We start from the raw sequence: 27535 nt of genomic DNA, 5'->3' as shown, positions 1-27535 counted from the left end.
TTTCCTCTCCTTATCGCCATTAAGTCCCTGAACTTTTCTTCTTTACTAGTTAGTCCCTCAACTTCTTTAATTACCAACAATTTTGTCCAATAAGATGTTTGATTAACCCTTCAACTTTTATTTAGCTTTTCAATTAAGCCCCTAATTATTTAATTTGGATCAAAATAGAATTATTGAAAATATATAATTACTTATTTACCCTTGCTTTTAAATATAAAATTACCAAAGTGCCATTGCCAACACATTTAATTACAAAAATAATATACATATAAATTTTCATTAAAACCCCATACTAATAAAATTATGCTTTTAATCCTTATTCCAAAATAAATTTCTAATTTAATCCTAACACACAATTAATTTAATTAATCAATTTGCTAAATATTTTTCAATTAAAATTTACACCATTAGCTAATTAAAATGCCATTTCTCCAATTATTCTTTTATAAAATAATCTTTACTAATTTTTTCATAACTTTCAATATAGAAATTAATTTATATATTCACATTCGATAAAAATTATACGATCGAAAATATAATCCATTTCTAAAGAATTTACTTAATTAATTTCCTAAAAATCAAACAAACTAGAAATACAAAATAACTCTCTTATTTTGTCTAGCATTAAAATTCCATTTAAATCATTCTAATTAAATCAAATAAAAATAAAGTAAAATTAATTTAAATAGAAACTCATTTATTAATTATTACTAATATTATTATTAAAAGAAAATTCTGGGTATTATACTCTCCCCTCTTAAGAAAATTCATCCTCAAATTTAAAAAAAAAGGCCCACACTAAGACTGAAACTAATGAGAATAGGAACCTCTCTTCTCCAGCTCGGCTTCTCGGGTACTTTTCTCGGTCAAAAATATTCAACCACAAGATCCATCGATAAAACCTTTGAATAAAACTGGCGAATCTGAGAATCTGCGATCCTGACTTACTGCTCCTCAGAAGTCAAATCTTCACTTACTTTCATATACCGAGGTTGCCAATACGAGCAAAGGATCGAAAATACACTTCCTCTACACGGGTCTAAGAAATACCGGATTGACCTGTGAGAGATTTATTTGGCGGCAAGTCCAACTTGCATGCCACCTCACCAATCCTACCGATAATTCTAAGGGTTCCATACAATAAGGGCTAACTTGCCTTCCTTACTGAACCACATCACTTCTTCCACGTCATATCATCCATCTGGTTACTATAACCGATACAAAACCATGCCATCCTGACACAAAATTGCTCTTCGACTGAAATCCAGAAGTTTCCTCTATAATCCAACATGGGGCCTACTGCGCCACAGATTCATTCTCGCAACAACTACGCTTGTCATCCAGAGAATTCCAAGCTAACACAATTTACTTTAAAAGATTTACTTATCTACTTACTTTATAATCAACGTTGATAGAAATTATTATTATTTTGAAAAATACTTTTATAAAATCATAAAATCTCTAGCCATTTTCTTTATATAAAATTCTACAATATCGCGCACCAGGGTGATGATACCCCCTATCACTAAGGGTTGCAATGCACGATGTATGATGCATGCCCTAAAAATGAGTATGGAATTATGCATGCCTAACAATGAAATGCCATAATGATTTCTTGCGGGACTGAGCGCAATATTGAATTTCAAAACACTTTGTTATACTTAGAAAAATAAATAGTGTTTGCTTAAACTTCTTTGGATTTCCAGCGTCTGAAAATACTCCTACCATATATGCTCTGACCTCTGCTCGACTTTCCACGCACTAACTTCAGTGCTACTCATTAAGGCGATGCCTGATGCGATGACGAGGCAGTTCATGACACAACTGCAACTACACTTTGCACTAATTCTGACTGATTAAAATAATAATTGAAGCATTCAAGGCCGCTCTGTACTAATCACTTAAAGAAACAGCACGAGTCTACCGCGCTTCAGATCTTGCTATCGCTACAACGCTCAGAAGAAAAGAATGATAGACTCTCTAACAATGAAAGCTGAGACACTATAGTCAATGAAAACAATAAGACAGACTTGATCCTAGCTCCGTAGTATTAAGAATCTTAACCTAGATCGAAGGAAATCTAAACCTAAGCTCTGATACCAACTTTGTCACGACCCGATCTGTGGGCCCGTGACCAACACTAGGGAATGGATAGGCTTAAGGCCACCAAATCCTATAGTAAGCCTGACTATTCACTAACTCAATCAAGTTAAAATTCAGACTCAATCCAAACCACTGGTTCACAATTAACCTTAACCATCAAATTCTACATATTTAATTCGGTCTGCCAGCATAATTAGGCAAGACCCGAATTTACATAAAATTACAACTGATAAGTCTAAAATTTCTACTGTAGAGAATCTAAAATTTTACAAGTCAAACATACCAAAATCAATTACATCAGCCCAATGATGAAGGAGTCAGGTTGCTAGATAAGAACTGCGGAAAGACTAACAATCACCTGAAAAGCAGTGAAATTGAGACTGTCAGTCTCGAGAGTGAGTTAAAACCATATATTCCGAAAATGAATATAAACACTTCAATAAAATATTTACTTAATTTAAAAATAAAAATACATGTCATGCTATACTTCTGTAAAATAAAATTAAAAAAAAATTATTTCATACCACGGGATAGAGTACCTCAACAGAACTCTAAATCCAACACTAACATCTCGACTCTCTCATTCTAACAGAACTAGCGCCTAGAGAGCAAAGCTCGACCAGGATCCTTAGCTCCAGTCTGGTCACTTAATTATCATTATCAATCTTAGCCTTTTGGCTCTCTTACTCCAATAAGACTGGCGCCTAGAGAGCGAAGCTCGACCAGAGTCCTTAAGTCCAGTCTAGTCACTTAGGTTTCCAAATAAGCCGGCTCATAGATAGCAATGCTCGACCAAGGACTTTTACTCCAGCAAACTCACTCTACTCAGCCCAGAGAGCAATGCTCGACTAGGGCAAGTCCTAAATTTACCCTTTTTACTATCTGTCTCAGATTCCTACTGGTGCGTACACGGTCCTGATGCAACTCATCAAGTAGCATGTTCTACAGCCGTCTCATTTCGAGTCAACACGAAAACACAAAATCATAATGCAGTAAATGAAACATATATGAATAGTGATTAAATAAATAAATAAAATATTAAATTATTTAATCAGAACTATCATGTAAAAGTCTTAGCATGACAGGTAAACAGATATATGACCTTAACTCATAGTTCTGACAACCTCCTAGCTCTGCTATGATGCCTCGGTTGGAGCAAGCCGAACTGATGGATTATCTAATCACGGAAAAGAATATAATCAATAATATTAAAATATTTGACAATTAACCCTAGGTCTAGACTCCTATGACTGACTGTCTAAGAATCTTGACTCGGAAGAATCCTACCGAAAATTCGGCACAACCTCCCCTAAATTATGGACATTTACTCCCCATAAAACGGGTCCAGAACTTGCCAGAAAATATTTCAAATTTCCAATAATTTATTATTTTAATGGAAGTCGGGTCACCAAGACTTTATTATCTTCCCGATTCCGCCACACATCAAAAACCACAATTAATGGCAGACAGTCTGACAATTAACTACTTTACCTCACAATATTTTTCTAATGCTCAACAGAATTTAATAAACACATAAATTTATCAATGAATTCTAAAATCAACGGGTCAGAGAAATATCGAGATGCTTGATCACTCAGTCGACTCGCCTCCAGCCGCCAGAATCCGATCGACGATTCGAATGCACCAACGAACTCGAAACGATGCATTGATGACGATCCCAGCTTCCGATCTTCTGATCCAACCCCTGATCATCCGAAGAGATTTATGGACGATCTCGACCGTCAATTTTTAAATGGAGTCTGATCGCCAAGAAACTGGTGCCATTAGAAAGTTTGAGCTGAGAGGAGTTCGGATATGCCCTCCGATCAGCCATAGCTTACCGGAAGTCGCTAGAAAAGCTTGAAAACTCCGGCTGCCACCCATTTTCTCTCTCCACCGCGAACTTCCAACTCCGGCCACAATTTGCGACACCACCACTGCCAAAATGAAGCCCAGGCCGAGGGGAGTCGATCGCCATCCGACTCGGCCACCAAAGCCGCTGGAAACACCCGGAATGGTGTCTGAAAGCCACTGCCTCCTTTGCATTCTTCCGCCGCTGGCCAGCTCCTGCTGCCGCGCCACTATACATGGCCGTGACCAACTTCTTCTCCTTCCTCCTCTCTCTCCCTGATCGCCCTTCCTTTTCTTTCCTCTCCTTATCGCCATTAGGTCCCTGAACTTTTTTTCTTTATCATTTAGTCCCTCAACTTTTTTAATTACCAACAATTTCATCCAATAAAATTTCTAATTAATCCTTCAACTTTTCTTTAGCTTTTCAATTAAGCCCCTAACTATTTAATTTGGGTCAAAATAGAATTATTAAAAATAAATAGATACTTATTTACCCTTGCTTTTAAATGTAAAATTATCAAAGTGCCCTTGCCGACATATTTAATTATAAAAATACCAAACATACAAATTTTCATTAAAACCCCATATTAATAAAATTATGCTTTTAATTCTTATTTCAAAATAAATTTTTAATTTAATCCTAACACACAATTAATTTAATTAATCAGTTTGCTAAATATTTTCTAATTGAAATTTATTCCATTAGCTAATTAAAATTTCATTTTCCTAATAATTCTTTTATAAAATATTCTTTACTAATTCTTTCATAACTTTCAATATAGAAATTAATTTATATATTCACATCCGATAAAAATTGAACGATCGAAAATATAATCAATTTTCTAAAGAATTTACTTAATTAATTTCTTAAAAATCAAACAAACTAGGTACACAAAATAACTCCCTTATTTTGTCTAGCTTTAAAATTTCATTTAAATCATTCCAATTAAATCAAATAAAAATAAAATAAAATTAATTTAAATAAAAACTCATTTATTAATTATTACTAATATTACTATTATTAAAGAAAAATTTCAGGTATTACACATTCAACTTAATCCTATTGCCACATCATTGACCATCTAACCCACATTAGTTAAGCTAACTATCTATACCCATTTAACCCCACTTTACTTTATCCATTTACCATTACACTAAAGAAATAAGAACCCTAATTTCTCTCATCTCTCGCCTCTCAACTTGCCTTTTTTCTCACATTTTTATGTTTCTTTTCTTCTTCAAGTTTCAAGTTGTAATAGCTCAACATGGACTCCTCAGGCGAAGCATTTGTTACTTCTTCAATAGGAAAAGGGAGATTTTACACTAGATATAATGTTGGATTAAGTTGCTACCTATCAATGACAAAAATAAAAAACTAAATAGGAGGTTAGTTCGTTATTCTTTTTTGGAGGATCAAGATTGCAATACATTTCAATGATTTCATCCACAGAGCTCAGTTAGGGATAAAAGAGTATTTAAGATGCTTTACAATGAGATTATTATACAAGAAGAGCTACTTTTGAAGAAAGAGGTTGAACTCAAAGTACTACAGATGAAGATGAAAGAATTTAGTAATAAGGTTGCCCGAAAGAAACAAACAATTGAAATATTGAAGATGGAGAGAGTAGTGCTAGCTGAAAAGAATTTCAAACTAAAATTAGAATTTGAAGAAAGAGAGTCAAAGTACTTCAATTTTCTATTTGTATTTGTAGTTTTACTATTAGGATTTCTTTTGGGTATTCTAGTATTTCTATTGGTTACTAAAATAGTAGAAAATAGGAAAAAAAGTACAATGTACTATATTTTATTGCTTTTCTTATTCTATGGTTAATTTCAAGCCAAATATAGCAATATATATATTTTATACTAGCAATTAATTAGAACATTTAGTATCTAAACAACACGAAGCTAATTTCAATGTCATGTATATAAATCAAAATTATTTACAAGATAATGTAAGATATATATGCTAAACCAAAATAATATATCCACCATATACACTAAAAGCAAATATATACCATAAAAAGGTTAATATGGTTAATTGCAATTTATCTTCAAACTAATTGCAATTTATCTTCAAACTACATTAGACATAAGCTATTTCTTCTTGGATTTTCCTTTAGACTTCGCTTATTTTGGAGTTGCAGTCTGTGTGGTAATGGACTTATAAACCATAGAATTTTACGAACTTTGGGTATTTGAAGACTGAGAACTACTTGTTTTCTAGCTCTGGTGCATCTGGGAGGAACAGTAGTTCCATGCCTTAGCAGTGTGTGTCTTTGAGAGTCAGTGCCCCTTATTGTTGCAACTATCTTTCTAGTTCCAGTCATATATCTCACCCTCTTCTCACTTGGCTACTAAATATGACAAAACTATGTATTATGCCACTTTTATCAGTAACTTGCTAAAAACACAACTTATTTAGAACATGGCACACACTATACTAACCGTTGTATATATGTTTTCAATCAAAAAAATCATCACCCTATAACCTTGATTTGCCTACGTAATGGCATAAAGCTTAAATAAATAATTAATAAATAAATAAACAGTTACTAATTCCCTTGCATTTTACATTCCTTTTTTGTGCTAATTTTTATTTAAAGCTCTTGATGGCCCTACATTTGGCGGTCCATCACTTGCTCTTTCTATAAAAACAGTTGTGCGAACACTTGATAGCCCTTGTCCAATATTTGTCCCAGCACTTAGTGGCCCAAAATTTGCTTGTCCAGCACTTGTCCCAGAAGTTGGTGGTATGCTCCTTCTAGAAACCCCACTTAAATTACCACTCTTCCTTCTTTGGTTGGGACCACTTTGTAGCCGTTCCACTTGGATTCTCCCTTGGCCTTTCGCTTTTCAGCTGGAATATATTAAAATATTAATTAACAAAATCTAGTGGCTTGGCTTAATGCTAATTAACAAAAAATTACAAGAATGTCAAACTTTGGAGGTCTTTCTACAACCAGTTTTTCTATCATTGGGCGTCTTCTCTTTTTTGTGTCCTTTTTGAGGTCATTCTGAATCTCCTAGCTATACAAGGCTTCTTTGGCTCTTCATCCGCTGCCTTCCTCCTATTTATTGTTGGCCTTCCCGACATCTTTTGTATGGAGGAGGCCACTATGGTTGTGCAGAAATTTCATGCCACATTTTGCTTCCATATCAAACAAGTAGTTTACGCTGTAACATCTCTCTCTGCCTATCCTATTTATTCATTTTCATTAGATTTACCTTTGAAAGCGTTTATTAATCTTCTAACGGATCCAGACTCGCAACAGATCTTCAATTCTTAGTATCAGAACAGTAGGCTAGGAATTCAAAAATTTTTGTCCCTTAACAAGACAATAAGAAGGTGGGCCTTTAAGTAGGCAAGTAAGTAGCAAGGTCTGTTACGGATGAATCTTCTTTACCTACCCTAGCTTTGGAGATTGAAGATTTAATTTATTGAAAAGCCTCCGTCTTCGAATTCTTTATCACGTAAAAGTAAAAGAAGTAACTAATCCAGGAGCCAGCACTTACCTAGGCGACCCCTTATCCATATTTTCTTGCGGCGTGGACCTCTGACAATTTCCTTACCACCCACATTTGGTAATCCTGATACCTTTTCTCGAAAAACCCTGGAATAATTATAAAAATAAGTGTGAATTTTTAAGATTTGACAATTAAGTATTTTAATTTTTAAAAGTTATCATTTAGTATGTAAAACCAAAAATTATTAATATTTAAATATGTGGAACTGGTCACATGCATAAAAGAAGCTGAATTATTATAAAAATAATATATGAACTTATTAAAATTTGATAATCGAATGTTTAAACTTTTAAAAGTTGTAATTTGATATGTGAATCTAGTAAATATTTACAATTGAGTATATATAAAAGATTATGGATCTAAAATCTTAAAACACATAGTATTAGCTTAGTAAATTAAAAAAAAATCATATGACGGAAAAATCTTTAAAAAGCATTTATTTCTAATAGAGTAATATACCAGCCCCATCATCACCATCATTATACTGTCGTCACTATATCTTTACCAAACTTTCTGAAAAAATGTCTCTATTAAACATTAAGCAACACCTTGTCTTCTTCAACCAATCACTAAAAAAATCTGTTATTATTGAGAATGATAATCTTAATTACAATGTTGATTACTAGTACTTCTACTTATGACATGTATGGTACATAATTATATTTTTATCTATCTTGTGATTTATAGTATTTAAATGAAAAATTATATATATATATTATTCTTCACTATGAAGATATAATAGGATTTAATTTATCTATGACAACTTCTTTTACATATGACTGGTTCCACACACTCAAATATTAATAATTTTTAATTTTATATTTTAAGTTATAGGCATAATGACACCAAAAATCCAAACATTTACATCCAATTATGAATTTGGTCCATCCTTTTAATTTTTACTTAAATGACCCAATTTAGCTAATTGATTGTAATTGTAGCGCAATTAAAATCTCGGTCAACATAAGGTGACGTGTCATTATCAATAATTTACACATCATTGCCATATATATTTACACAGCACACACGAGTTACTAAGGTCAGGTTATAGATGAACAAGAAAGTGAATGACAAGTAAAAATTATAAATCAACAAGAAAAATGAAGGGTGAAGTCATTTCTTTTCTCACATTTGTCATGATTTTATGTTTTTTTTAAGAGACAAACAATATTGGTAAAATAAATAGAGATTAGTATCTAGTGTCACGACCCCATTTGTAGGCCCGTGACTGGCACTAGGGAATGGGTAGGCGTAAGGCCACCGAATCCCATAGTAAGCCTGACACTCACTAACTCAATCAAATCTCATTTCAATTTTACTATTATTAACGTTACAATTTATTGTAACATTAAATTTTACACAATTAATTCAGTCAACCAGAAAAATTAGGCGAGACCTGAAACTACAGAAAATTTTCACTGATACCCCTATTATTACTACTGCGGAGAATCTAAGATTTTTACAATTTAACATACCAAATCAAAATATATCACCCGATGATGAAGGAATCAAGTTTACTGGATGAGAGTCGCGGGAAGACTAACAGTTACGGATATGAAAAACAGTAAAATTGAGACTGTCAATCTCGAGAGTGAGTTAAAATCATATATCTAAAAACAGTTGCAAACATCTCAATATCACATTTATTTAATTTTAAAATAAATGATAAGTCATACAAAGTTAAACGTGTCATATCAAAACATACGTGTCATGCCATGCTTAAACAAAAATAATTTCACACACAACGGGACGAAGTACTTCAGTAGAACCCTAATCCCAACACTAACATCTCGAATCAATCTCATTATCGATGTCTCGACTAACCTTTTAACCTCAACCCTAACATCTTGACTCTTTCATTCCAACAGAACTGGCGCCCAGAGAGCAAGCTCGATCAGGGACCTTACCTCCAGTCTAGTCACTTAATTATCACTTTCAGCCTTAGTCTTTCAGCTCTCTTAATCCAATAAGACTGGCGCCCAGAGAGCAAAGCTCGACCAGAGACCTTACCTCCAGTCTGGTCACTTAGATTTCCAAATAAGTCGATGCCCAGAGAGCAATGCTCGACTAGAGACCTTTACTCCGGCAACCACACTCAACTAAGCCCAGAGAGCGATGCTCGACAGGGCAAGTCCTAATCTTTACTTTTCAGATTTTACCTATTTATTCTTTTTCCATCACACTCAGACTTATACCGGAAACACTCATCAAACTAATATTCTACTGCCGTACTATCCCGAGTCATCGCAAAATCAATAAAAATCGTACTGCAAAAAATGAAGTATGCATAAACAGTACATAATAAATTAGTCAAAATATTAATCATTAAATCAGAGATATCATATAAAATATTAACATGACACACATAAGCAGATATATGACTTTAACTCACAACTTTGGCGACCTCCTAGCTCTGCTCCGGTGCCTTGGTTGGAGTGAGCCGAACAGACGGATTATCTAATTACGGAAAATAATTTATAAATAAAGCTTAACAATTGACAATTAACCTTAGGTCTAGATTCCTAAGACTGACTGTCTAAAAATCTTGACTCGGGAGAATTCTACCGAGAATCTGGCAGAACCTCCCCTACAACACGAATATTTACCCTCCTTAAAACGGGTCCAAGACCTGCCAAAAAAGTACTTCAAATATCCAATAGTTCAAAACAACGAGAGTCGGGTCTCCAAACTTCACTATTTTCCTGACTTCGCCACACAGCACAAAACACGAGGACAGACAAACCGACAAACAATTATTTTTTACTCACAAATATCATCTAATACTCAACACAATCAATAAGCACATAATTAAACCACGAATTCCAAAATCAACAGGCCAGAGAAAATTACCGAGACGCTTGATCCCTTGGTCGACTCACCTACGGCCGTCGGAGCCCGATCGACGATCCGAACACACCATCGGACTCAAAACGACGCGCTGATAACGATCCCCACTTTCAATTTTCCGATTCGACCCCCGATCATCCGGAGCGATTTGCGGACGATCTCGATCGTCAATTTACAAACGGAGTCCGATCGCCATGAAACCAGTGTCATTGTGAAGCTTGAGCTGAGGAGAGTCGGGATACATCCTTCGATCGTCCATAGCTCGCCGGAGCTCGCCGAAAAAATTTAAAAACGCCTACTGCCCCTACTTTCTCTCTCCACCGCGAACTTTCATTTCTGGCCACCATTGTCGATAGCGCAACCGCCAAAAAGAAGCTCTCACCGAGAGGAGTCGATCGCCACCAAGATCAGCGGCAACTGACGTCGGAAGCGCATGCACGACGGTAAGAAAATTTCAGCTGCTTCCTTGCTCCGTCGCCATCGAGCTGCCGCCACTACTATCGCGCCTTGGTCGTCCATGGAAGGACTCTCTCTCTCTTTTTCTCTTTTCCCGGCGCCCCCCAACTTCTCTCTCTTCTTCTTCTTCTTCTTCCTTCTTTTCTTTCTTTTTCCTTCCAATATCGACATTATGCCCTTGAACTTTTTCTCCTTACCATTTGGTCCCTCAATTTTTTTAATTACTTACAATTTCGCCCTGCAGAATTTCAATTTTGACCCCTAAAATTCCTTTTAGCTTTTTAATTAAGTCCTTAACTATTTAATTTGGCCTAAATTAGAATTATTAGAAATACACAATTACATAAATACCCTTGCCGACACATTTATTTATAAAAATACCAAACATACAAATTTCCATTAAAATTCCATATTAATGAAACTATACTTTTAATCCTTATTCCAAAATAAATTTTTAATTTAGTCCTAACACACAATTAAATTACATAATCAATTTGCTAAATATTTTCAACTTAGAATTTAATACCACTAGCAATTAAAATATCAATTTTTCCAAAATTTCCTTTATAAAAATATTATTTACAAATTCTTCCACTATATATATATATATATATATATATATATATATATATATATATATATTTGGAAAAAATTAGAATAACCAAAAATATTATTTACTCTTCAAATAATTTACTTAATTAACTCCTTAAAATCAAACTAATTGGGTATGGAAAATAGCTCATTTATTTGTCTAATATTAAAATTCAAAATTGCATTTAAATCATTCCGATTAAACCGAATAAAAATAAAGCTAAAATTAATTTAAATAAAAAAACTAATTTATTAATAATTATTAATATTAACATCATTAAATGAAAATTTCCGGATATTATATCTAAAGTTAAGAGAGCAACATCCAATTTTGACCGAGAATTTAATTTGGCTATAATTACAATCAATTAACCAAATGAGATCATTAAGTTAAAGTTTAAAAAATGGGCCAAATTTGTAAAAAGAGACAAACATTTGAATTTTAATGTTATTAGGCCTAAGTTATAACTTTAAGAGTTTACACACTTAATTATTAAATTTTAATAAATTTATACATTATTTTTGTTATTATCTTCGAAAGAAACTGATGAAAATACCTTGTAACCTGTTGTTAATATGCTATATATAGTCAATCTTAAATATCAACTAGATTCATATAATAAAATGTAATTTTAAAATTTTAAGCTTTTAAATTATCAGATCCTAACAAGTTTATACACTATTTTTATAATTATTCTTAAGATTAAAAAAAATAATAGGATATGATAAAAAAATAGAAATTGCAATGATAGAATTTAGCTAATAATAAAGTTAATATATACAATAAAAATTTAATAAATACTATTACTATTGCTATTATTATTATAATTATTAGCCTTTTAAACAAATTATATTTACATCACTATTAATTAACATTATAGTTATGTAAAAACCGAAGGGTATAATTGTAAAGGTATTTTGATTTCTTTTTCCATTTGTTTCAGAACTTATTGGTAATTTATTACTACATATTGATAAGTGCAAATTACATATAGATATTTAGGTTGTTTTAAGTTTTGTTTATATTATATTATATTTTTTTTCTTTTTATGGTAGTTTTAATGAATGGTGCTTATGGGTTTGATATTATATACGAAATAGTATTATACATATACAAAAGGATACATAATATATATATATATATGTCCCATATAATTTTAAGAAAAAAAATTTATTTGTAACTTTGTTATTTTAATTTGCTAAAAATATATATACTACTTATGTACCAAAATATGTGAAATAAATATTACAAATACGAGTTAATGATTAAAATAATTCCAAATTTCAGTTTTACATGCTAACAATATATTATATGTATACTAAATATATACTAAATCGATACCAAAATATATAAAATTGATACCAAAAAATATAAAATAGATATTTAGATATAATTTCAATAATAAATTTTAGATACTAATTATATACCAAATGTATACCTAATATGCATTGAAACATATACTATAATAGATACAAAAAGATAAATTTTAAATACTAGTTATATATTAAATATATACTAATCATATACTAAAATATATGAGAAAGATACCCAAAAATAGTTTTAGATGCTAGTTATGTATATATTCAATTCTCCAATAGATTAACCTGTAATTAAATTAATATTATCGAATAAATACTAAATGTATATGAGACATATACTAAACATATATTAAAAATTAAATACCATAAAATTATAACTACATATACCAAATTACCAATGATATATACCATTTTGTAAAAACAAAATACCTAATATATACTACTGACAGTATTTTTTTAAAGAAAAGGCTTTTTACAATAAAAATGATATCCTTATCGTTTTTAGGATATTTATAAAAGAATCTCTACACTAATATCTTAACCACCGTGTCAAAGCACTAATAATTTTTTTTAATATTTGTATTCTGTGTCTAAATGGGTTTTGTTGGGTTTTCTTTTTAGAAGTTCAACAATATTTTTTTAATTACTAATGAATAGGTGGATTTACATGGCATTTGGGTGCTTTAATTGTAACTTCTTTAATACTTAGATAGGAGAAATTGGAAGAAAAAAAGTGGAAAGATAGAAAAAAAAAAAAAGGGTAAGAAGATAAGAATAGAAGAGCAGGTTAGAGACAAGGATAATTTTAGTTTTTTATAATTTGCTTTTCTCTTGCTTTTTGAAAGGAAAATATGCTAATCTACTCCTTTTTCTTTAAAAGTAGTTCTTAAAATTCAATTTGTTTAATAAAAAAAAACCATTTTTGCTCAAGAAATTTTAACGGGCTTAAACCTTTTTCTAATTTTCATACTAAATATTTGAAAGACATAATTCAATTATTTCGTAAATAAATGACTTACTAAATATAAATCACTTAATTTATAAGTATAGATGTATATTTAGTCGAAGTTAAATAAAAATATTATTTTCAGTTGTGTAAAATTTTATATATTTTTTCCAATTGCAATAATGACAAATGAGTACTATGTATTAAATTTTGTAGGATCCAATTTGATTCCTTAAGTGGCTCATTCTGCTTGCAGAGATCCTGAATCTTACACTAATGGTAGTTGAAAAATCTCTGTCATACATATGTTTTATATGTTCATTTCGGTTGTTTGGCTATAAAACATATGTGGCTTATATTACTTTGTTGTTTGTGGGTATTTGATAATGTCACAATGATTCATGTTTTGTAGCTTATATATTGAGCTGTACTAAGCTGAGGTGTTACTTGGAGTTATTACGGTTGGGTTGCTAAAAACAAAACAAATTTAATTGTTCGGTTTTGATTTTTTTTTTTTAAATTAAAAATAAATTAGATATTTAATTAAAAATCAATTCAGTTAATTAAAAAGTTAATTCGATTAATTAAATTTTCAGTTCAATTTCGGATAATTTTTTGATCGGTTCAGTTTGCTAGATTTTTCCTCACTCCCTGGGTGTCACTACATTTTCAGTGTAAAACAATTATTTGAGTAAATTTGTGTGGTCTGGTAAGGTTGAACTGCATGTTACATAGATGGAAGCATTGGTGTCCATTCAATTGTCAATGGATTCTTGAACATATGAACGATGATATTTCAAACCATAATTAAAAAATAAAATAAAAATAAACCAAACAAAGTCTAAGAAACGTGTGCATTCAAAACCTCTTTCTAAGCAAAGACTAAAATATTTTTGTAGATTTCTAGGTTCGTTTCTGTTGTTTTGTCGCTAACTCTGTCCGAACCTCAATCCAAAAGCAACAATGGTTAACGAGTGCAGTCTAAAAAAGTATGAAAAGAGATAGATAAAAATAAAACAGAAATAAAAATTATTTATTTTTAAAATAAAATTGAAAAAGTGTATAAAAATTTGTACTAAGAGTCTGAATTTTCAATTCTTGCTATTTTTATATTACTACAATTTGTAATTCTATTTTTTAAAAAGTTAATATATCTATAAAAAATCTTAAAACAATAAAATTATATATACTTTTTTATACTCGCCCCTTTTTAAAATAAGAATTTTAATTTTAAAAAGTTAGATTTTGCTACTCGTTTATCCATATATTATATGGCCGTTATTATTATTTTGATTATAGGATTAAATTTATAAATATAATTTAATAAATTTTTAATATTTAATATTGATTTATAATATTTTTAAAAAATAATAAACTAACTACTTTTAAATGTCCTTAATTCTATTTTTAAATTTTTTAGTGCAATAATATAAAATTTATTTTTAAAATATTTATTTTATTAATTCTAAAATTATATAAATTATATTATCGATATAATTGATATTATTTTTAAATAAAAGTTTTTAAAATTATTAGTAAATATAATATTTAAAAATATTAGTTTCTATAATTATAATCATCATTTAATTAGAAAACTAATTGTTAGTTAATATAATATTAAAATATAATAATTAATGTTATTATTAGAATAATCATTATCTAATTAGAAAATTAATTATTATCTAATTAGAGAATTAATATATTATTTTTAGGATTAGAATGAATATTTAATTAGGAATGTAATTTATTAATAAATAAATTAATAAAAATTATAAAATTATATATAAGTCTGAACTTTATGTGTCAAAAAATAAATACGTATATCAAGACAATAATTTTATTTTATAAAAAAGTTAATACATATATAAAAAAATATTTAAATATCAGAAATCATTATATATTTATAGTAGAACATACACGGGAATATTTTGGGTCCCATATCTCCTGATGCGGCTCTTCATGTCAAATTTCAGGTTTGCAAGTGTTTTAATTTGATAAAGACATCTTAGATCATTTCACTTTTTTAACATCTTCCATAACAAAAGAAATTAGAATTAATACCCACCTCTCCACTCTCTTTTTCTTTATTATACTTCACCAAGATTTTGTTTTTGGACACCGCCGATTTTCTTTTTTATCCGGCGATTCAGTTGTCATTTTATTTATATTTTTATATTTTATCAATAAATTGATATTTTTTTAAATATGTTGTCTTATTATTATAATTTGCAGAAATTCTGAGCCTTACATTAATGGTAGTTGAAAAATCTTTTATCATTTTGCTATCTTGAAACGTGCTTTATATGTTGATTTTGGTTGTTTGGCTATTTAACATATGTGGCTTATATTATCTTAGCTTTATTTGTGGATATTCAATAATAACTTAGGTTTTCTAGCTTTACATCTCCTTGTTTGTTTTTGTTTGAGATTAAAAAATTCTTTTGCATGAGCATGTCAAAAAAATTATATTAGATTTTTGGCAAACTCATTATTAAACTTTTGAATTTATTTTATTAAAATTTTAGATCTGATTTTGATTTATTAAGTTTTTATATTTTTTATTAAAAATTATTTAAATTTTAATTAAAATAAATAAAAATAGAAAAACTTACTAAAATAAATTTTAAAAGTTTAATAAAATTGAAAAACTCAAGAATTTAATAATACATTTTGTTAAAAATATTCTTTTAAAGAATTTTTATGGTCTTGGCAAGGCTGAGTTATAATTTATATGTGATGAATTTAAACTAATACCGGCAAGTGTACCAATCAAAATATAATAAAAGTGGTAAAACACTCTGAAAAAAAATTTGGCCTTGTCCGCCTTAGGAATAGCGGACTATTTCTTTTTTTTATTTTTATTTTGACCATAAGTGAGAAATTTTCTTTTTCAATGACATTAAATTAAGAAAAGAATCCTCAAATTTGAGTAATGTTATGGCTGTTTGGTATCATGTTGTGTTTTATGTTTATTTCAATTGTGAAATTCTAGTTCATTTTTATTTTCTAATTGAGATAAACAATTGCCGCAATGAAGGCAAAGTATAAAATATAATTTGATTTCTTTTGTAAATTTTTCAGAATAATTTATTAACCATTTCTGCAAAACTGATCCTACAGTTAAAAATGTTCTAGATTATTGAAGGAAGCCAAGCTTTAAAACACATTGTAAGTAGATTTATTTCATTTTCAATTCTGTAATTTATTTGTTTTGTTTGTTTGTTTGGTGTGGACTGGAAAAATTCTCTGTTTATTTCTTTGTTGGACAATTAAAACATGTGCTTATTTCTGTGCCACAAGTTATTGGTCTTTAATTCTTTCTTTTATTATTATTATTATTATTATTGGTTCTCCCGCTTCTGTTGCTAGGATAAATATAGTTGGAGCAGTGTCAAGTTTCAGCATGAACAAAATGTCGGCTCAAACTTTGGCAATTTCGAATTTAAACCCCAATACTACTCGTCACTTGGCGAGTTTTCATCCGAATATTTGGGGAGATCGCTTTCTTTCATGTGCTGCTGAATCCACGGTAAAGCTTATTTTCTTATATATATATATATATTTGTTTTAAAACTGTTTCCTCATGAGCATTTACAGGCTTATAATCCGGCTTGAGCAAGATCACGGATTCCCATTTCCTCCTTTATAATAATAATAATAATAATAATAAAATATTTCCGATCATGGGATGATAGTTGGACGGGTATTTTTTAGTATCCAATCCGACTAAATCCTAATAGAACGAATTCAAATAATAAATAATAAATTTGAGACAGATTTGAAATTTAAATTTACTAACTGTATTAAGTTTAGTTCGAATTTAGATTTAAATCCGCAGGTACTCATTACGTGAATATAATTATATTAAAATTTATTATATTATATTATATATTTTTATTATTTAGAATATTATTTTATATTTTTTACTAAATTTATGTTCGGATAGTATTAATATATTGAATGTTTAATGTTGAATATTTAAATTTGATTAGTCTATATTTTTATTTCTTATTTACATTGATTTTTGTTAATATATTCTAAAATTTATTTATTGTAAACGGATTCAGTAAACGGATATATATTTAATTATCCAAATATTTATATAAATAAATAGCGTACCACTATCTATTTAAATATTTATAAATATCTTTACTAATAAATTAATTTAAATAGATTTTAATTGGATTCGGATAGCATGGGTATTTTTATTCGAGTTTGGAATGGGTTCGGGTGACAAAGACAATTTCTTAAACGGGTTTGAGATGGATCCAGGATATATATATATATATATATATATATATATATATATATATATATATATATATATATATTAATCAGATTCGAGTTCAGAAATTTTTAAATGAATGGATATCCTGTCCATTACCAATCCTATTCCCATACACATTGGTGTATCATTCAGAGGTGTCCTTATAACTAAGGTCTCTACATTTTACATGCTTTTAGAGATTGTTTTGATAAATTAATAATGTTTCTATAATTCTGAAAATATGATATAAATCATTTAATTTTACATTTAATTTTATTTTTGTATAAAATTTAATTTAATTTAATTTTAATTATTTAATTTAAATTTGATTATAATTCTATTAGATATTAATACGACGTGACAGTATTTCATTTATGAAGATAATTGAATTAAAATAGAATAATTTTAAAAAAATAAATTAATATTTTTTGACAAACCAAATTAATGAAAATTTTAATTACCAGTCGTATAATTCTCTCATAATTGGGTTTGCATAGGATATTGAGGATGATATGGAGCAACAAGTTGAGAGATTAAAGGAGGAAGTGAAAAAGATGATTGCTTCTGCTGATGAACCCTCACAAATTCTCAATCTGATTGATCTTCTCCAACGATTAGGTGTGTCTTACCATTTTGAAAAAGAGATTGAGGAAGCATTGCAGCAAGTGTTGAATATGAACAGTGATTCTGACAAGGATGATGACCTTCATAGTGTCGCTCTCCGATTTCGATTACTTAGAGAACAAGGCCTCAATGTCTCTTGTGGTATGTTCTTTCCTAGGAAACAGGTCTCAATGACCTTTACAGTTATTACATCAGTAACATGTGCTTATGTCGAATGGTGAAACAGATGTTTTTAACAAGTTCAGGGATCGAAATGGGCACTTCATTCAGACGCTCAAGACTGATCTCCAGGGAATGTTGAGCTTGTATGAAGCTGCACATTTCAGAGTCCATGGAGAAGGCATCCTTGACGACGCACTTGCTTTCACTACCACTTATCTGGAGTCCATAGTCCCCAATTTAAGCCCTCCTCTTGCAGCCCAAATCAGTCGCACCTTAAGGCAACCGCTGAGAAAGAGCTTGGCGAGAGTGGAGGCAAGACATTTTATCTCCATTTACCAAGAAGATACTTCCCACAATGAAGTACTACTAACCTTTGCAAAGTTGGACTTCAACCTGTTGCAGAAACTGCACCAGAAGGAGCTAAAATATATCTCATTGTAGGTTCCTTGTCTCTCTGGTTCAATCTCTCTGCCTAAAACATTGTCCCCTGTCAGGTTGGGAGGGTTAATTATTATTCTTCTCGGTACCATCATCTAACTTTGGCTTTTGTTTTAAGGTAAATTTGTGACTTTTCAATAAATTCTAGATTAATTTATCTAATTGGTTTTTACATAAAAATATTTTTATATTATATAAAAGTTATTTATGTAAATCTAATTCAGATTTTATAAATTTTTTATAAATAAATAAATAAAAATATTAAAAAATTATTGTAATTGCAACATTTTAAATTTTATTTTATTTTAAATTATTTTTGTTTTATATGGTAGGCTAAAACATTTTTGCTGATATGGCACTAGATGAAAGATACTTTAATAATATGTTTTATGTCAAACCTCATATTAACATGCACATAAGAGATATTTTATAAATGTGTTTTTTCATTAAAAATCCCGTCCCATTCCACGTAAGAAAATCTTTTAAATGGGCGTTAAAGTGGTGTTTGACATGGAGTATATTTTTAGAATATCTTAAGTCACAAAAATAAATCATGATTCTAAAAGTGATTTTTGCCTCAAATAAAAATAAATCTTTATTTACTAAAAAAATAATTAAGAAAATAGTATCATTTTAAAACAAAAGTTCAAAATTAGATAAGGGTGGGCAAAATCAAACCGAAATTGAAAAACCAAATGAACCGATTAGTTTGATTTGGATCGGTTATTTGGATTTAGTTCGGTTAAAATGGGACGAACTAAATAATATATTAGTTTGTTTCGATTTTTATTCAAAAAAATTTAGTTATAACTGAATAAACTGAAATATCTATTAATATCTAAAAATATAATTTACTTGTTTTTATATAAAGAAAAATAATTTATTTCAACTTCAAAAATAAAACATTTAGGTTTGATTCAGTTTTTAAAAAATAAAAAGAAAATCAGTTTAATACAAACATTCTGTATAAAAAATAAAATAAAAAAACTCAAAAAGTCTAAACTGATTAACCGGACTTCCAGTTTTTATGGGGTGGATGATTACTGATTTATGTTGCATCATGTCAATTTTAGGTGGTGGAAAGATTTAGATTTTGTAAACAAGCTCCCTTTTACACGAGACAGGGTCGTGGAGGGTTACTTTTGGATATTGGGAGTGTATTTTGAGTCTCAGTACCATCGTGCCAGAATGTTTTTAACTAAAGTAATCAATGTAGTATCAGTAATAGATGATATATATGACGCGTATGGCACACTGGAAGAACTTGTAGTCTTTACTCTTGATGCAATTAACAGGTTTGCTTTACTTATCTAATTTATAAAAGATTAGATTACAAGAAAACTTCTAAAGAAGCAGCGTTTTTATATTGGATATGTTTCGGACATCAAAATTTTTTAAAAAAAAACTTTTCTGAAATAAAAAAGAGTTTTTAATTTTTTATTTTTTTTGAAATTCTTAAGAAACTTTTAGAAAGCTTTTGAGAAATTTTCAAGAAGAGAAAAATAAATAATGAAGAATATTGAATGAAGTTTTAACATAATTCAAAAAGTTATTAAATACTGGATTTGATTCAAGATATCACATAACATTTGGAAATTCATCTTCTAGGTGGGATATTGATTGCATAGACCAACTCCCCGAGTACATGAAAGTGTGCTACAAAGCACTCTTAAATGTGTATGAAGAAATCGAAAGGGCATTATCAGAGCAAGGAAGATCTTACCGCCTTCATTATGCCAAAGAAGCAGTACTCATGTCTTCCTTTGTTGAAATTTCACATACTTATTAGCATAAAAAGTAAAAGTGCTTATGAATTGTTTGATAAATTTTCCCCCAGATGAAGAAGCTTGCCCAAGCATACTTGGTTGAAGCCAATTGGATGAACAAAAATTATGTACCAACAATGGATGAGTATATGAGCATTGCTTTGGTATCTTGTGCCTACCCTATGCTTACAGTTACATCTTTTGTTGGCATGGGTGATATTGCAACAAAGGAGGTCTTTGACTGGGCTTCTAATGACCCTAAAATTGTGAGAGCTGCATCTATCATTTGTAGGTTGATGGATGACATTGTATCCCATGAGGTATGTGGTAATTCATTAATCTAACATATGTGCAAAATGAGGTATCTTATGCAGTGGCAAAAGCAGAATTTTAATTTAGAAAAGGCAAATTAAATATTTTAAGAAATTTATTAGAGCAAAAACCGAAATATGAATAATATTAATAAGAAAACTTATAAGAAGTTTGGAGGGCGAATAAAATTTTTTAGGAATGATACTTAATTTCTTTTTGCTATTAGAAATTTAATTTTACTTTCTAGTACTGAAATTATAGCCAAATCGACAATTTTAATTTATAATTTCGCCAGATACTAAAATTAAAATTAATGTCAAAGTAGATTTCTAATATTTAATAATTAAAAAAGAACATGTGCTAGTTTTGAAGCAAGTGCAGAATATATGATTTATTTGGTAATTAAGCCTTATATGTGTCCATGTAAATTTAAAAAGGAAAAATGAAATGTCTTTATAAGAAGACATATGAGCTAAGACTTATGTATTATAAGCAGATACATTATACTGAATAGACGAATGTCATGTAGTTTGAGTATTTTTATTTAAAGTTTAAATGATTAACACATATCTCAATCAATCAAATACTAATAAATATGTATTACTAATCTATCAGTTTGACATATAATTCATTTTGTCAATTTTATTATCCAAGTTTTCTTTCCTTTTAATATAAAAAAAATGTATCAATTTTTGTAGTTCGAGCAGAAAAGAGGGCATATTGCATCTAGTGTTGAGTGCTATATGAAGCAAAATGGTGTCTGAGAGGAAGCAACAAGAGATGAATTCAATAAACAAATAATTGATGCTTGGAAGGATATAAATGAGGAACATCTTCAACCAAATTATGTACCAATGCCTTTCCGTACACGTGTGGTTAATTCTGCTCGTATTATGGATTACTTATACAAGGATGATGATGAATACACACATGTAGGAGAATTAATGAAAGGTTCCGTTGCGGCTCTATTGATTGATCCAGCATAGATGTGAGCTTGATCATGATTAATCTGAAGTCTATTTTGCTGCACTTCCAGGTTTTATACATATCTCAATTTGAATAAAATCTAAAGCTGAAGGTTCTTTCACTTGTAACATTTAATAGGAGTGAAGATGCATCCTATGTTATTCAAGGTTTGCTTTTTCCATTTGTTTCTTTTAAAGTTGTCTCTTGGGCATCTGCATCTTTATAATTAATGGGCTTTGTGTGTTGGGTATCAAATCAATAAAACATAATGAAGTTTATTACTTAAAGGGGTTTTAAGAACTATATATATATATATATATATCTTCTACTTCAAAGGAAATATTGAGCTGCTTGATCAAAACATCTTCCCATGATGAATCTTAATGGAAGCAGCGTTGAACTGTGACTATTGTAGATCATATTCGTGTTTCTTTTTTGTATGTCAGATTCGTCTTTCTTTAAATTTGATAATAGAAAAAACGATTTCAGATACCCCAACCTTTAACCATTTTCACGAATCTATCCTCACCTTTAAAACTTATCAATTTGGTCCACCATGTTTGCGTGTTGTATCATGTCTATCCAGCCGTGTTTTGGCGTGTGCCACTGTGCCACTAATGACATAGCGTCCACACACGGCCCCACATGTTTTTCTACGCGGCTGAGCACAATGAAGGAATGCAAAACTCACCATTTCGTCCCATGATTTCCTCAATTCTAATTTCTAAGGTTTCCAATTAGAATACAACTAATAACTTCCATAACTCATTCTATTCCTCTCATTTCGCTCTGTTATCTTTGTCCCTTCTGTCGTCCATTATTGTTGAAGCTTGTACTGTGGTCCCCTGCAAGATAGCTCCTTCCAGGAAATGACAATGAAGGTATGCATTTATTAATACATTGAATGGGTAAAGCAATGCAAGTGGGGAATCTTATTCTCGTGGGTATAACATTGTAGGGAATATACATTTGTTATTACTACAACCTTCGAGCACTTTCTGAACATAATGCAATTACTACAAATGCCATTTCGTATATGCATTTGTTAAGTGGCTGTAATAACAAAATGCATTTGCTACAAAGTGCCCCAATGACTACAAAGTGTCCTAATTCCAAATGCATTTGTTATTGCATTTGCATTTGTTATTACTACAGGCATTTGCATTTGTTATTACTACAAAGTTGCATTTTTATTGCCTCATTACTAATTTAATTGCTGTGTGTATATTTATGCAGTATTCCTATTGAATTTCATCATGGTGGGGCATTAATTAGTAATCCTGTAGTCAAGTATGTTGGTGGGTGCAGTGTAAGTCTTAGTGGCATTTCTAGTTTCAATATGGATGATATTGAGGAGATAGTGAAAACATTGGGATTACACATTTCTTAAGTGTTGCCTATGAACCCCCTTAGGAGATGGAATCCTATAGGGAAGGATCTAGGCTTAGTTTTTGTTGAGACTGAGGAAGAGTGCAAAAAGATGTTTGTAGAAGGTTTAGATTATGGGTTTTTAAAAGTTTATGCTGAAGTTGTAATAATGACTCCAAACTGTGGGCAAATTATAACTGAAAATGATAATCAACCTCATAATGATAATGCAGATGAACCATTGATTGTAGTTGCATTTGAAAATGCAAATCAAAATGAAACTGAACCTGAAAGTGTTGTAAATAAAGGGAAAAATGAAGTAGAGCCTGAATGTGTGAACAATGTTGATGACTATGCTGGATCTAGTGAGGATGAAGATTATACCCCTGAAAATGATGAATGTGGTGATGAGGATAGCCTATCTTCTGATGTTTCTGACTCAGATATGGATGAGGAATATGTTACTGCAAAACAGAATCTGAAGGACTTTAGCAAGACTGTAGTTGACAATGGATTTGGGTTAGGATTGGATAGGGACCAAGGGAGAGATGACACTGGGTTTGTGGGGGCTAGTAGCAATACTAAAGTGGATGACAATGTGAGTGATAGTAGTGAGTACCATTCTGAGTACCCTGACAGTGATGCTGAGGTTGATACTCCTGTTTCAAGTGATGAGGATGATTGTGGTTTTAGGAAAGAAAAGAGGGAGAAAAAAATAATTTACAATCCTTAGTGTAATCATCAAGATTTAAAGTTTGTGGCAAGAATGAAATTCACAAATGCAGAACAATTTAGAGGAGCAGTACAGAATTATGTTATTGCAAATGGGTATATGATGTGTTGTAGAAAAGGACTTGAGATGATAGGTTGGAAGCACAATGTAAAGGAAACTGGAGTTGGAGAGTGTATGCTTTAAAGGTTCCAAATGAGAGGACATTCATGGTTAGGACTGTTAGACCTAACATAACTGTGCTAAGGTGCAAAGAAATAATATGGCAACTACAAAGTGGCTGGCTGAAGAGCTTTTAAATGAATTTAGAAAGAAACCAAATTATTCTGTAGGTGAAATGGAATCTGATTTGATGACAAAATATGCACTGAAAAGTCTCGAAATGCTCATGTTATAGGGCAAAAAAGCTGGCTTTAGTGAAGCTTAGAGGATCAATAGAGGCTCATTATGCCAAGTTGAGATCCTATGTGCATGAATTGAAGAGAGTTGATAGAGAAGGATGTTTTGATCTAGAATGCAATATGGAAGGGGATAATTCTGTTTTTTAAGGATTATACATATGTTTTAGTGGATTAAGGAAGGGTTTTATGCAAGGATGTAGACCTGTCATATCCCTACATGGTGCATTTCTGAAGAATATACTTGGGGGTGCAATTTTAAGTGCAATTGGTCGTGATGGTAACAACCAAATGTATCTCATTGCTTGGGCAGTGGTGTTGGCTGAGAACGAAGACACTTGGAGATGGTTCATAAGCAGATTTTTCAATAACTTGTCCATTAACACATGCATAGGATGGACCTTCATAAGTGACCAATAAAAAGTTTGTTTATTGCCTATTTTTTCTTATACTTGAATCAGTTACTAGTTAAATTACTTACATGCAATTTGTTTTATTGATGTGTATAGGGCCTTATTAAAGATTTACAAGAGTTTGTCCCACATGCTGAAATAAGAAATTGTTCAAGACACATTTATGCAAATTGGAAGAAACTGCATAATGGAATTGAACTGAAACAACTATTTTGGAAAATTGTATACAGTATATATGAAGCACAATTTGTGGCTAACTTGAAGGAACTTAGAGAAGTTGATCATGAGGCAGAAGATGGATTTGTTTCTAGGAATCCAAGACTCTTCTGTAAAGCATACATATCCACTCTCCCTAAGTGTGACAATGTTGACAACAACACTGCTGAGACTTTTAATGGATGGATATGCAAAGCAAGGTTGCTGCATATTATTGACATGTTGGAAGAGATTAGGGGTGCTTTGATGAAAATGATTAAAATGAAGTTTGACATGATGAAAAACAGTTTGGATGAATTGTGCCCAAGGATTAGAAAGAAGACTGAGAAGTTAAAGTGGGAAACTAGATTCTATATACGAAAGCCAGCTTTGAATGACAAATTTCAGGTTAAAATGTTTGATGATCAGTTTGTGGTGTCTCTGCCAGACAAGAGTTGCACATGCAGAGCTTGGCAACTGACTGGAATTCCTTGCATTCATGCAATTTTTAGTATTCATTAGTTGAGGCAGAATGTGGATGACTATGTTGATGAATGTTACAAGAAGGACATGTACTTACAAGCTTATCAATATGCCCTTGAACCTTTAAATGGCAAGAAGATATGGCATGAGATCATTGAGGCACCAGTGCATCCACCACCATTCAAAATGATGCCAAGAAGACCTAAGGTGAACATAAAGAAAGCTGTTGATGAAAAAGAAAGGGATCCAAACAAATTAAGTAGAAATGGAATCAGGATGCAGTGTAGAATTTGCTATGCATATGGACACAATAAAAGAGGGTGCCCAAGAAAGGATAATCCACCTTCATTTAAAGATATTCTGGAAAATCAGGTAAAATTTTATTGTTGGAGCTGTCATATCTCAGAACTTTAGTATGCTCATTCATGAATTTTCTACTTGTAACAGAGAAGTAGAAGGAGAACTAGATGTCCACCAGCTCCTAAAAGTAATGTTACCAATATTGATGTACCAAATCAGACCACAGTTGGAAATGTAGAAGCTGCTCCTTCACAATCCAAACCACCATATGATAAGAGAACAGTTGCCAAAGAAAGAATTTGGGTATTGTTCATAAGTTAGTTTTGTGTGAATTATACTTAGTAATCCTATGAGTTATGTGTTGTTATATTACTGCAGGCTAAAAAAGGATATGGCCTGCACATATCCACAGAGACTGGTAATATGTATTTAAGAGTACGTAATCAACATGTCAGATGTGAATCTCCAATTTTGTGTGTTTTCATATGTTTCATGTTCTAAATATAATATGTCATATTGCAGATGCTAAGGGAAAGGAATGTGAGGACTGTTAGTGGTTATACAGAAACAGCAACAGCAGCAAGGCAATCCAGAAAGAGGTCTGACACCCAAAGATAAAGAGGTCTAACACCCAAAGATCAACTACAGCTATAAAGGAACAAAGATCAGCTAATCACGAACAAAGTGTGAAAGTTTGTAGCCAAACTTCAACAGCTACAAAGGCAAAAGAGAATGTGACTGTGTTCGATAGGTTGTCTCAAAAAAGCGCAGCAACTAATATATCAGTTAGTTCGAAAGGCAAAGAGAAGGTGGTAGCTACAAAAACAAAGACTAGTAAGAATGCAGATTTGGTGATTTAAGAAGGGCAACATGTTTTGCCAAAGCCAATGCAGAAGTTTAAGAAGTTGCCTTAGAGAAATTGTAGTACTGTGTTTTGTTAATGCTTATAAAGTTGCATGAAACAAATCTGTCATTTGGATCATATCAATTAGTTTGCCTTAATATTAGTTGTTTAGTTGTTTTATGTGTTTATCTTTTCGAAGACATATGTTTAATGTACCTCATGATTTTTGTAAGGATTCTATATTATAGTAATGTTAAAAGGCTGTTTAATGCCTATTTTATGTGTCGAAATGTGAATCTGTCATAATAACAATAGGTTCACTTTACTTCATCAAAGCCATAAGCAATACATGCAAAATATCTTAAGAGAAAAATAAGAGCTTCATTGCATAATCAATTATAAAAGTTGGTAAATCAATTCACCATTGATTACAAGATTCAACCCCACCCATCTACTACAAACCCAAATCCTACACCTTGCTACATCAACCATAAATCTTGTCTGGCAGTGCAACTCCTGTCTGGCAAAAACAGGCACAAACTGATAATCAAACATCAAACTTTCCTTCATCAAATTTTCCTTTATATTTTTTAGCTTTTCAATCATTCATTACAATGTTCAACCATA

The 27535-nt window shown here is 30.8% G+C and overlaps 2 protein-coding genes across 3 annotated transcripts; both read left to right on the top strand.

The window, feature by feature from the left end:
• The first annotated feature begins 17014 nt into the window (after nucleotides 1–17014).
• LOC8289511 (probable terpene synthase 2) lies at nucleotides 17015–22464 on the top strand. The gene is made up of 7 exons (XM_002523589.3): nucleotides 17015–17171; nucleotides 18407–18674; nucleotides 18760–19132; nucleotides 20207–20428; nucleotides 20742–20880; nucleotides 20971–21219; nucleotides 21910–22464. Exons 1-7 carry the CDS (start codon nucleotides 17046–17048, stop codon nucleotides 21973–21975), a joined length of 1443 nt encoding a protein of 480 aa, XP_002523635.2. The 5' UTR covers nucleotides 17015–17045; the 3' UTR covers nucleotides 21976–22464.
• A 130-nt stretch (nucleotides 22465–22594) lies between these two features.
• On the top strand, nucleotides 22595–27112 carry LOC125369722. 2 transcript variants are annotated; one of them, XM_048372565.1, is made up of 4 exons: nucleotides 22595–26136; nucleotides 26212–26367; nucleotides 26443–26499; nucleotides 26587–27112. In XM_048372565.1, exons 1-4 carry the CDS (start codon nucleotides 25852–25854, stop codon nucleotides 26680–26682), a joined length of 594 nt encoding a protein of 197 aa, XP_048228522.1. In that variant the 5' UTR covers nucleotides 22595–25851; the 3' UTR covers nucleotides 26683–27112. The 2 variants fall into 2 exon arrangements, with proteins under 2 accessions (XP_048228522.1, XP_048228523.1); XM_048372566.1 differs by lacking the exon at nucleotides 26443–26499.
• Nucleotides 27113–27535: the final 423 nt, after the last annotated feature.

Source organism: Ricinus communis, chromosome 4 (genome assembly GCF_019578655.1).
Source record: "Ricinus communis isolate WT05 ecotype wild-type chromosome 4, ASM1957865v1, whole genome shotgun sequence".
Classification (NCBI taxonomy): Eukaryota; Viridiplantae; Streptophyta; class Magnoliopsida; order Malpighiales; family Euphorbiaceae; genus Ricinus; species Ricinus communis.
Note: the sequence above shows the minus strand (reverse complement) of the source record. Positions and strands in the feature narration are given on the sequence as shown.

What these genes read in the sequence shown, in the direction of transcription:
- LOC8289511 (XM_002523589.3), top strand. Translation starts at nt 17,046, where the DNA reads ATGAACAAAATGTCGGCTCAAACTTTGGCAATTTCGAATTTAAACCCC. An exon ending in CATGTGCTGCTGAATCCACG is followed by an intron (nt 17,172 to 18,406) that starts GTAAAGCTTATT and finishes GGGTTTGCATAG; the next exon opens with GATATTGAGGATGATATGGA. An exon ending in ACTCTTGATGCAATTAACAG is followed by an intron (nt 20,429 to 20,741) that starts GTTTGCTTTACT and finishes TTCATCTTCTAG; the next exon opens with GTGGGATATTGATTGCATAG.
- LOC125369722 (XM_048372565.1), top strand. Translation starts at nt 25,852, where the DNA reads ATGTACTTACAAGCTTATCAATATGCCCTTGAACCTTTAAATGGCAAG. An exon ending in AAGATATTCTGGAAAATCAG is followed by an intron (nt 26,137 to 26,211) that starts GTAAAATTTTAT and finishes TACTTGTAACAG; the next exon opens with AGAAGTAGAAGGAGAACTAG. An exon ending in TTGCCAAAGAAAGAATTTGG is followed by an intron (nt 26,368 to 26,442) that starts GTATTGTTCATA and finishes ATATTACTGCAG; the next exon opens with GCTAAAAAAGGATATGGCCT.